Source organism: Limanda limanda, chromosome 13 (genome assembly GCF_963576545.1).
Source record: "Limanda limanda chromosome 13, fLimLim1.1, whole genome shotgun sequence".
Classification (NCBI taxonomy): Eukaryota; Metazoa; Chordata; class Actinopteri; order Pleuronectiformes; family Pleuronectidae; genus Limanda; species Limanda limanda.
The window spans coordinates 22,758,675-22,771,320 of NC_083648.1; the positions used below are offsets into that span (position 1 = coordinate 22,758,675).

Below are 12,646 nucleotides of genomic sequence, written 5' to 3' on the forward strand. Positions count from 1 at the left end.
GTGCCGACGGTGTCAAGTGTTGCTTTCTGTGAGGTGTTGGGGGCATTCACCCTTTGTCCTCGGCCTCCATTATCGATGAAAGGCTTTGGTGAATGTTGTTTTCCTCTGCTCCGTTTCTCTGTTCCAGGAACCCATCAGTGCCACGGTGGTTGCAGGTATGCAATGAACCAGTCAAGGTCAGAGAGCATGACAGAAGAGAGCATGACAGACAGAGAGCACCATGTTCTGTGAATCATGGCGCAAGTCTACCGCTCATTAATGAGATGAATGAGAGAATAAAATGAGCACACTGCATACACTGCTTCTGTTCCTGTTGACAGTGTTATCACAATCTTATTACATTCTTTGTTGACAGTGAAGACCTGAGACGCAACGAATGTGCACAATGTTCTCTCTCCCCACTCTCTTCTCGCTCTCTCGCTCCACCTCTTCATCTGCTACAGAAGTAAACTTCTGCAATTTTTCCACAGCCACTAGAGCCGCAGAAATGTTTTTAATTGGGCTGAAAATAATACACCCATGCAACCATGTGTGGAGGAAAGTGAATTATGGTGCGAGGTCAACAAAAATTTCCAAAGTGACATTTGGAAAATGTCGCCAGCTTCTTTTTCTGTTTATCATGATGGGATATTTTCCTCCAATTTCATGAACAGTAACCTCTTTCTTATACTGTCCCTTGTTCCCCAGTCTCCTCTTGCACGCTACAGCTCCCACACTATCACAGGGCAGGGAGATGGGAGTTTGTGAGGTCAGCGGCAGGGAGTACAAATGAATACAAGAACAAACAGTATTTACAGAATCAGTTTACATACCTTATAAAATACAAAATAGCATTTTGGCACCTTTTAACGGTGGTGTCCTCACTTCTTATTTTTGTCTTTTTAGCTTTGAGTCAATTTCCACCCCTGCTCTCGTGTCTCCTTAGTGTTTATGTTCAATGATGCTGGCTGGACATGTACAGGTATATGGCCATTTTCACAATGAATGCACTCTGTGTATGTTACATGTGTTATGATTATACATGCATTCATGTAAAAGCAGGGTTTTATTGTTGTCTCTCGTTATGTTTTTTCAAACATCTAAATTTGTAAAGTAACTAGATGAAATTGCAATACTCAAGTAATGTAGTCCCTCACATTTGTGTACAGTAATTGTGCGAATGTACTTAGTAACATTCTATCATTGTTCACCCCACACTAATGCAAATAAACATTAACAGTGATAGTAATAAAATGCTTATTTCTTTGACTATATCATTCGATTTCAGTTTTGCTAGTCTTTTAATAATAGCATGAGAGAGCTGCACCAAAATCATAGTTTTCTCACTGGCCTGTTCAGGATGAGTGAGTAACTGATGAATTCACAATGGGAAAATTATGCAGATAGAAAATAAAACAATAGAGAAAAAGGAGTAGATGTTTGTTTATTCGCTCCACATTCACACTATGTGAGAAATTCCCACATTTGGGTTACTGTTGATTATAACATTGGGTTTATCATCAGAATGCTGAAAAGAGCTTGTGAATCCTGAAATAACTTTCTCACACAACTTTGTGTTCTTCACTTTATTATTGATAACTTTTGTCCAATAAGTTTCAAAATAGAGGCCCAGGCTCCTTGGGAGTTTCTTAAAGGGCATTCATAATATTGTAAATGATTAAACCTGTGAGTTGGGATTCAGTGACTCAGCGTGTCTTTCTTATAGAGCGATGTGAGATAAATATTTGGTGATAAAAAAATGCACCACCGGGCATTGATCAATGTCGCTGCAAGATGAACCTAATAACCTGATGATTCATTTTTATTAAATGAAAAAAGTATATCGGGCTATATATAGTGAGCATGAGTTATATGTGTTTGTACCATGGACTGAATCCGCGCCAAGTCTGTTAGGCAATAGCCGTATACATCTATAAGTCAAAGTGGGTTTCAAATTCAAATTCTAATGACCAAAAATTTATTTTAGGATGAAAAAAGAGTATGATTACAGCCTAACAGGCAGTTTTGAACAAGCTACCACCAGGTTTAAACTAGTTGAGGGTCTGATGCGTCTGCTAAGCCCCTTCTGTGACCTAGTCCTCGATTTACCCTTTAACATTGTCTGTGTTATAGAAGACTGCAAATAGTGTTTGGCGTCATTCTACGTGTTGGCTGGCTGAAGTAGAGGTCAACATGATCCATGTTGGCAGATGGGACATGCGATAAAGTGGAAAGATTATATCTTCATTTAAGGTAGTTCTTATCACACTGATGTATGTTCAAGTGTCCTTTTTTCTCAAAACTTTGTTTTAGAAAACGAGATGAAACATCATTGGCTCCAAATAGCATCATCAACAAGATTTTGGCTAAGTTTTGTACAATGAGAGGAGGTGGAGATGTGTCATCCATGTTTCTGTAGAGTCTCAAGGTGAAACTGGCCAAATCTAACTACGCAAGGCTCTGCTCGTTGCTGCTGGTAGCGGTTAGACTCACGGAGCAGCCGTGTTAAATGTGATCTATTTTCTTCTTTGGTCTGTCAGAGGGTAAATCTGTGGGAGGGAGTGACTCACCGCGGGTGTTGTTGGAGAGACGCTTGCGCTGGCTGGTGGAGGTGTTGTGTGGCAGCAAGGTGTTCTGCTGGTGGTTGCTGTCGATGGGACTCGTGGCGATGATGTTGTCCTTGTATTTGTTCATCAGAGCCAGCTTGGTGTTATCACTCACTGTGGAAGACAAAGTGGTATTTAATTACAAACGCAAGGAAACAAAAAAGACATGGGAACAGTAGCAAAGACACAAACTGCGCTGACTGAAAGCTTTCGCTCAAAATTGACAAGGCAGCTACTTAGAGAAAAATATGTCTTGTTCTTGGCTTGATGGAAGAGGTTTCACTACCTCAATGTAGCGAGCACGGAGTACAGTACTGTTACGAAAAGCCCTCTACCATGTTGTTTACAGGGGGATTCAAACAGCCAGAAGTAAAGAGTGAGAAAAGCTGGCATGAAATTAAAAGTCATTAAGGGAATATTCAGAAAGCCTTTAAGTCCCACTGGATGAAATCATTGGTTTGTAATATTAAGAGATGACGTTACACAGGGACAATTTAAAAAAAGATGAACAGGATTCTTGTAATAAAATCCTTACACCCCCACTCGTTTTAATAATGCTTCCAGGCAGGGGTTGAATTTGGTTTTGTAAGGCAGGGGGGGGTTCCTTGCCTTAAAAATTCAGCAAAGTGTGGGACATGTTAAGATATTAAAGGACTAAAACATCTCATCAAAAACTGCAAACAAATTTTAAAAGCTTCACCATCAGCTAAAGTGCAGGTTGCAGGTTAATAAACATGAGTCCTGCTGCCGTCATGGATTTAATAGCCTGAGGCTGAAGCCTGTCATACAGTATAAGCAGCTGTGGACAACAGATATCGTCAGAATAATTATTTTTTAAAAAGCCGAATACTTTACTGCTTTAACCACATTTAAATTACTTCGATTGTTATGCTGTAAATTATAAATAACTTAACAAAACATGGTTAACTGGTGCATCTTCCCCCGTCTCCTCTCACACACCAAAGGGTGGAAGTCCACTTATGTCCTGGCTGTCAACAATGCATCACTGAACACAGTAACCAGCGTCTGTCACCCACCGCTCTGCATCCAGAACGTTATTGATGATGCATTAGGCCCGGATGAAAAAGGACAGTATAGACCTAAAGCCTACACAGTCACTGTTGTGATGGATGCATTGAGTGATGGATGAGTGTATATGTGGAAGAGAGAGAGAGTAGGAGAGGGGGGGGGGGGGGGATGAGAGACAGATGGCAGTTTGTGGGTGTGGTCCAGCGCTGGTTGTTGGATAACATGTATTCTTGGTGCATTGGATGTTGCAGCTTGACTCTTATAAGCGGTTAAGTGGTGCAAGTATTACAAAACTTGGACCACACATTACTAAAGCTTGTTAGCATTTACCTCAATCAGCAAGTAACTCACATAAATCTTCAGGATAATTTTTTCCATGATCACTTGTGCATATTATTGTCGAAAGTAAGGCTTTTATTTTCCCCTCATGCCTCAGATCAGATATTAACTTCACAATCGTTTCATTTTTCATTCGCTTCCTAACAGGTCAATATTTGTGTGTGTGTGTGTGTGTGTGTGTGTGTGTGTGTGTGTGTGTGTGTGTGTGTGTGTGTGTGTGTGTGTGTGTGTGTGTGTGTGTGTGTGTGTGTGTGTGTGTGTGTGTATGTGTGTGCGTGGGTTTGTGTGTGTGTGTTTGTGTGTGTGTGTTTGTGGGTGAGTGAGGGGGAGAGGAAGACAGAGAATGTCTGTGTGTGTAACATTTATCTTTTTTACATATTAATTCACGTTTGTCTGAAAATCTGAAAACAACCACTAACTGGTCATTTATTTAGGATTCACAATGTGAAACAGTGCTGGACGTGCTGTTAGTGTCTGGACGCTTCTGATGCATTTGATGATGCCTGATTATTGGTTAATTGATTGACCAGCAACCTAGAAAGGTCACTGATAACATTAGTCTAAAAGAAGACATCCCATCAAATCTCTCTCTTTGTAGTCTAGAGAATTTCTCATTAGGGCACATTACGTCGACTGGTTGATTAAATATTTCAAGCATGTTATGATGATATGATACTGACAAAGACAATCCAATGCACGTGTCGGTCAACTAGTCACTCCACTATTACATGAATTCTGATGAAATATCATTCATGGTTCCTGAAGAACGAAAGTCGACCTAGTTGATGAACTGACTTTTTCATCCAACACCACCACTACACTGACACTCTTGACATTCTCTTAATTTATCTTGACATTTTTGGCAGATATCTAAGGTCCTCAGATGATGAACCCTCACTTCTCTTGTGGGGCCACCATGAATTCCATTTGAACGTCAGATTGGTAAGATTGCAATGAGATTTGACACAAATGTCATTTTTCCTGTGATTACTGCAATTACGTTATCAGTTTAAGCCCTTTTAGAGCTAATTAGCAAATGCAAGTATGCTGACAAAGTAAACTTCTTTTTAAGACTTAATCTGTATTTAAAGATGAAAAACTAACTATTTTAGCGTTTTTGGCCTCAAGACTATTTTCCTTACTTGCACGGTGACCTCTTTACTCCTAACATTGACAGACAACTCCAGCTCAGTGCACTTGTGAACTCTCAGCTCTCAATCAACTCAGAGCGAGCTCTGCCGTACATTAACTTGCATTGAAACCACACAGCCCGCTGAGATAGGTTTTGCAGCATGGGGTCCAAATACTTATGAATCCATAAACCTCGGGCACTGTGAGTTAAATACATATGTATCTCTCACATATTTCTATTTAGATTAATGTAAAAAATATTCAAATTGAAGCTGAGACTTGGCACTGTAAGGCCTGGTGCACACAAGAGGTTTTCCAACAGGCAGATTTGAATTACAGATTTATCCTATTTATAATATTTTAATGATCTGAATCCACACACTCGATGATTGGGCCAGTATGTAAGACCACACACTTGCCCTTCGTAGTAAACAATTTCATACTGGTGATTCCAGACACCTCGTAGAAACTGTGTGATTCTTCTTTTTGTTCCTCTGTTTTTTGGCTGTAAAACAATTTGTAGGTGCATTACAGCCATCTCTTGAGCTGGAGTGTGGAAAATTGCATGGGTAAACATGACTTCAGAAAAAAACAAAAAAAACATGGAGGAGGACCAAAGTCGTGGGTTGGATGTAGTCATGGCTGAGCAGGCAGAATGAGTTTATACATTTTGCAGCAGGAGCTGGAGGTGAGGTGGGAATTTGTTGTTTTTGGTTGCAGCAAAACAAGTAGGCAACTTGGTCACCTCACTCTCATTGGCTATTTCTGTCAGATGTTTGATATTTAAATCAGGATTGGGGAGGCTTCAGCTCAATCTGTAGCATTCAGATTATTTTGTAAACCCCTCGAACCACAGTTGTCAGAAGGGGCAAATCAGGTCAAAAATCTGCCCAATTATCCTCTAGTGTGCAGCAACTCTAAGATAACAGCCATGTTATTATGTCACACTAAATGTGTAAAAGACCAACAGAATGGACCAGCTCCAGTTATACTTCCTGATTTATTTTTATTGAAGCAAAACAGGCATGACTTAATCGTGAAATACCATTATAATTTAGGTTAACTGAAAAAAGAAGGCTAAAAGCACCCACAACATATTTCCTGATAAATATATTTTTATTTTTGTGCAAATTCAATTTTCTAAGTGACCTCACCAAGTGTTCGATATTCCCTGCAGGATGCTGCTATACGAGCATTGTCTGTTCCATCTCATTAGCCATCTTAAATGCATAATGCACAGGATATATCTGCTTCCATCCCGTCTGGGGTGGGGCTGTTTGGGTTTTCCAAGAACGCTGTGTGACAGCCCTGTCACCATAACCTCTTGGTAAACCAGAAGATAGAATGTGCTGCTAAAAGATTTCAGGCAGTATACCTGAGTCAAAAATATTCTTCTTCACGGGGCAAATCTGCATGGGTTAAAAATATCTTCTCTAAAACAATATTCTTGGCCAGTATGTGTAAACTTTTGATCGTATCAAGTGGTATGAATAAACTCCATGAAAGAATAACTACAGTTTGGATACTTGCATCTGATTCGTTGCCAAACTGTGAAAACAGATGAACAGTCCATACTTAGCATGATATTCTTTAACAGAGGGAGAGCATTTTCATGATTGTGAAAGTCACATTTTAGTCCTGTTACTCAATTTACTTCCCACCTATATGAGAAGAAAAAACATGCTTAGGTATTTCATTAAAAATCCAATTAGTTTTTACAGCTTCATGCTGATTATTTAAATCATTGCAATTGCGTCAGTGTAATTATATAGTTTCCTGCTTGGAGAATATATTTTTCTTATATTCTAAAACCCTCCTCTGTACAGGCAACTGTAACCTTTTTTGACAAACAGTCTTATTACTTTGTTTTTATGAAGAAATTGTAGGGCTGCGGAGGAGGGAAAAATACATAACGCATATGAATTAGATATGTTGAAGATTCTGCCGCAGAGTCGTGTCAGTTTCTAATTTAAAATGATCAAAAAAGTTTCATGAGCACAATTAAAGAAGAACCGAATGTTTCTGTATCTGAATATACAAGCGGCCTCTCGAAGTAAGAGGGGCAATAATAAAAATACAATATATACATATAATAAAATACATATTTTTGCATAAAAGAAAGTTTCTCTCAGATTGACAACATACAAATTAAGTAAACTGATTTGTCTGTATCAAGACACTCTGGGTTTCGATCTACAGGTTAGTTTTTTATCATTTCTCAGGGGATTTTGTCATTCTGAAAACTCGACTGCAGGATAAAATGTCATGCAGACCTACATCCATTTGGTATGTAAAGGGTACAATAAAAATAAGCTTTGAAACGAGATGTATTCTTTCTTACACTAAAATAATCTTTAAAAATAGCTTGAAAAAAGACCAATTAGATGCTGCGTGGTCAGGACCACAGCTTTCTAAAATATTATATTGGGTCTCATTGTGGAGTTTGTGATTGTGCCTGCCACACTGAACAGTTATGGGAGAAAGAAAGTAAAGCTGACTGAGGACATAAGGAAGGAAAATGCTAAGCATGGTGAAGGTGAAGATTAGAAGAGCATCTGTGAGCAGCCTGATGTTCCTCTGACCACAGCTGCTAACTGACGGTGAACGAAAAATGAAGGAAAACAAGATGAAAGTACACATAAGCTCTATATTCACAGACGAAAAAACTGAGACAGAGAGGAAATGGAAGATGAAGTCATTTTGTTGATTGAAAAGATACTATACAATTTGGGGCTTCAAGGATGTTTTTGATTTTTCCACTTGTAACTTTTTGGACCTTACCGTACCACTCACCAGGCGTGAGGTCCATATTGTTCTTGTCGTTACAGCCCTGGAGGGAGTCCAGGGTGCGGGTGACTTGGCTGGCAAATTCCTCACCGCCGTTCATACATTCCCGCTGCAGATGGTGACGCAGGTCGGTGATGTCGTACTCGTACCTTTGGATGAGGTTATATATCAATGAATGTCACATGATCTTGACTCATCTGAATTAGAAAAGAAAAGCTCACAATTGGCTAATGTGCTTGATGGGGCATTTCAAATTCGAATTTGGGGAAGAATGTGTAAATTCTGTAAATTACACTGGTTCTGTAGCATTTAGCAAAAAATTACTTATATTCTTTTTTAAGCCTCAATTAATTAGTAACATTTTGATAATAGTAAAATACTATTACTGTCTGGATGTTGAATTTTACACATTTATATCCTCTTTGTAAATGAAAAACAACCTCCACCGGTTATGCATGTAATAATCTGGTTACTTCCAGGTACTTTGCGTTTAACCATTTCACATTCGTTCATCCACTCGAAACCTACTTGTACCCGTCGAGGATCGGGGTCTCCCGGATGCTGAGCGTGCCGCTGGAGTTTGGCCCCTGACCACGGGAGTTCCTCAAGCTTTCCCGGGCCTGGCCGCCCATCAGCACTGAGGGGATGTAGTGGATCTCATTAGCCGCCTCAGCACTGGCACTCTTCTGGGGCTGAGGGATGCGGCGGCGTTTGCACCAGCGCCTGCGGGTGTAGAGGATCAGGACCAGACACAGGATGGACAGCAGAAGGGCGATCATCCCGCCCTGAGGGAAGGAGGGTGGCATTTGGAGCAGAGAGAGAGAGAGAGAGAAAAAAGGAGAGAGCTTCAAAGGCGAGAACAGAGACAGAGATTCATGCCAAGTAGAATGTGAATCAAAGTCCCAGTCATGAAACCAGCAGTATAATATGAAAAACATTTCAGATGCAATTTAATGAATAACACCTACAGTGTTTTTAAATGACAGCGGCTGCCATGCTACTGTGCAGCCATTTCACCTTGAAAGAAAGCACGGGGAAGTGCACAATATAGCTGTTGATTGATTGCTAGTAATTTAAGGCTTGTGCATGGGTCAACAGCCACAGCAAGCTACACATGCCCTGTGATTAGCTATATTTGAACAAAATGTATCCACACTAACAGTAATGACATCAATGTCAACTTGTTGAAGCGGAACTTCTCAACTTTGGGACAATTTGTGCAGTTTGGTGTAATAGGATGAAACTACAAAAAAAACAAAGTTGTGGTTTTTCTTTCTTAGCACGGGAACTTATTCAACTCCAAGGGTTGTTTAGCTTTTTTTCACACATATTCTAGGGCACCTTTGTTAAGGTTAAATTCCTGTTCCCTGCAAAAAATGTTAGTGATCGGTTATAACATAGTGGAAGTATTTGCTGAAATTTGGAAGTAAACAGATGATTGTAGAGGAACTAACATTTTAGCCAGATTAAAGCATCAAATGGTGTTGGAACTAGATCTAATCACATTCATCTTCTCCTACAAATAAGTATCCTGTATTCTGATCCCCTGTTTGCTTTCCATGGTTGACATTAAAAAAGGCAAAACAATGTGATAGCTTATAAAGATCTTGTAACCTACATATAAACAGCTCATGGACATATTAACAATGTTGAAACCTAGATTTGTATTCAATGCCATCGCTTTGCCTGTGTATACTATGCCGGTGATCGGTGCTCTTATCAAGATACGGCATGTTTGATAATCTGGCTTTCACAGCACCCAGTGCTAAGCTGCTGCAGTCTTATGCTTGTGCTCTTTGTGTATGCTCGCTATCTGATCAACGCCTACTTAGTGAGTAAATAACAATATCAGTGTTTGCTGTTTTATCATCTTTTCTTTTGTAAATAAGGCTTTCTGAGCCACTGCCAAGCCAATGCTATCATTGTGTAGCCTATATATACTTACACAATTATTAGCCAAATATAATTTTTTTAATAAAAATGAACAACTTATTACCATATGAATGCAAGACAAAATGCACAATCAAAGTACATTGTATAGCATGTATCTTTGTTACGGATCTATTTCTAATGAGAAATTAGGGTTTTCGACCACATCACCTTCATATTGTCTGCTGGTGTCGGTGGAGTGAGTGCTGGGCTACTGGGGACAGTGCTTGTTGCACAGTGTGACAGCAGCAGGAGCGACCCTTTGAACCCTGCAGGTGGAGCTGCCCAGTGCTGTCCAAGTCCTCTGAGTGGAAAGAGGACTTGGCCAATCTCTCCCTCTCCCTCCCCTGTATCCAGGGGGCATGGCAGGACAGAGACTGCCCTCTTGACCATTTCAATCAGTCTTTTCCTGTCTGCTGTTGAGATGCCGCAGCCCCAACAGACCACTCCATAACAAATGGCTGATGTCACCGTAGAGTCATAAAAGGTCTTAAGTAGTGTGCCTCCCCCCCTTCCCACAGCCCCAAAGACCGGCGTTTCCTCAGCAGATAAAGTCGTCTCTGGCCTTTCTAGTTTTGTGTGTCATAACTGTCTGTCCAGTTTTACAATCTCAACCCTGAATGTGAACTGGTGTGGGTGGGTGGTGTTTGATTTCCTGCAGGACTCTATCAACAGCTCATTGGTTTGTTCCAGTGTTTACCTGGAGGCTGTTCCACTGACACCAGCCCACAAAGCCATGGCTTGGTCATGCATACTCCTCATAAGTGAGAGATGTTTCCCTTTTTAACATCTGAAAAATAATTCAGCCCAAAGAGGTACAACTCTCCAATATTTGACCAAAATTTGAAACTCGTAACAGCACTGGCTGCAACACACCATTTTCAGACAACAAATCAACTTGGTGAGTAGTAATAATTGGCAAAACTAAGACAAAAGTTGCTATGATACCCCCTGATCATTTCCAAAGTTTTTAGGCTACATCCACACTGCTACATTAATTCTACTACTGATACACCTGGCATGCGCCTGCCAGTCATACTGTGAGTTTTAGAGACGCTAAAAAATAAGTTTAGACATTTTTTGTTTGAAACTGAGATGTTAGTAAACAGTGATTTTACATTTACAACCGCTTTCTGATTGTTTTTTTCATAACGTAGGCAATGCTGATTAGTCAGGCTCCTATAAGATGACCCCTTTCCAGAAGAAAACAACAGGCATTAGCCTCGGCTGCCAGTGTAGAACGCAACATGGATAATCGATTACAAGCATTGCTGATCCACTTAATTCTGCATTTTACAATAATACAGCTGCTTCCACGTTTAGAAAACAAGCAACTATCTGAGCATTCTGCGACAATTCTACAAACAACCAAATGCTTGATGTGCTCCAGGAATCCTAATACCATATGACCGGGTGATTTCCCACGACCACTTTTGTTTTAATCATTCCCTTTCACATTTTTATGACATGTAAGGCAGATTATGGGAGTTGAAGGATGCAGTAGCATCCACACCACCACAACCACCACCACCACCCCCCATGGGCATAGAGCACTGGGCACAGGCATAAGATGGACAGATGAAGGGCACTGAGCCTGCCCTGAGGACAGGGTTAGCAGGGGGACAGAGGCAGAATCAGACAGGAAGTGGAGAGAAAGAGAAAGACAGCAAGACACAGCGGAAGACACAGTGGAAAATGTGAGAGCAAACTCAAGAGAATCTGGCTGAGAAGGTGCAAACGGATCAAAGTCAAAGCCCAGTCTGAAGAGACACAGGAAATAGACAGTGATTGTCAGTTTGATATCTGACCTTATATCTTCCATGTATAAAAGCAATGAGAACAGGTTTCTGGATGGTTTGATTTAAGTGATTCTTTGTCTAATTCCATTATTTGCATTATCACAGAATGTGACAATTTACATAAAGTGACAGGGGAGATGAGATAACATGCAGACATGAGCGAAATGAGGATTTAATGTTGCATGTACAGCATCCATGCTCCTGCCTAATCTGATGCTACCCAGCTGGGAACTGAAGTCCAAATCAGATACTCTGTGCAATTGAAAAGATGTCAAAGAGAGTTATGAAAATGTCAAGGTGACAACTCAAAGAGAGGAAGTCTGCAGCAATTTGCCAACAGTGATGAATTGAAAAAAAGGGTGAATCCATCTCAGTCAGACGATAACAAGTCCATTTTAAATTAGAACAAAATGAACTGAATAATGTTTCCATGTAGCCTAATGGATACAGATGTTTGTGTCTTTACTGACTGTGCCACACGTACCCTGACCCAAAGTGATCCAAAACATAATTTCTGTTTTCCTTAAAACAATTTCTTACAACAAAATGACAAAGGTCACACAAATCATAACACCAAGGGTAAAATCAAACCTGCAGTGAAGAATTTGAATCAGTCACACAAGCAGGGTTGTGAAAAGCTGCTAATTAAATATGATAAAATGAAATGTGTATTCAAATCTGTAATTTGTTTTCTTTTTTAAATCCCTTTTCAAATATGTTAGGACTTGTGAGCCTGAATAGAACCATGGGATTTCAGTTGATCAATTTGAATTTCTGGCATAAGTAGCCTTCTATTTGCATAGTTTGTTTGCCTAATTTGCATAATCAAGGACATTAACAAATGATACAGGCCACTCATGCCCTGTAATGATTACATTTGCCGCACCTTGAAAGTCATTGATGAAGTCAACAGTGAATGCTCCTCGCTCGTCTTATAACAGGCAACAAATTGAATAAAGTGAATATTTCCCAGCATGTTTTACTCCAGATCTCTGTGACAAACGAAGAGCCTTGGAACTTGACACTTGACAAAGGATTGAATGGGAT

General features: G+C 40.1%; 1 protein-coding gene across 1 annotated transcript in view; it reads right to left on the minus strand.

Moving 5' to 3' along the window:
• Positions 1 to 12,646, minus strand: part of astn1 (astrotactin 1) — a 406,706-nt gene that overhangs the window by 300,295 nt on the left and 93,765 nt on the right. Inside the window, exons 4-6 of the mRNA XM_061084738.1 lie at positions 8,406 to 8,656; positions 7,874 to 8,020; positions 2,550 to 2,695 (exon numbers count right to left, since the gene is read on the minus strand). Of these exons, the coding sequence (XP_060940721.1) occupies positions 2,550 to 2,695; positions 7,874 to 8,020; positions 8,406 to 8,656 (544 nt within the window). The remainder of the gene's footprint in view (positions 1 to 2,549; positions 2,696 to 7,873; positions 8,021 to 8,405; positions 8,657 to 12,646) is intronic.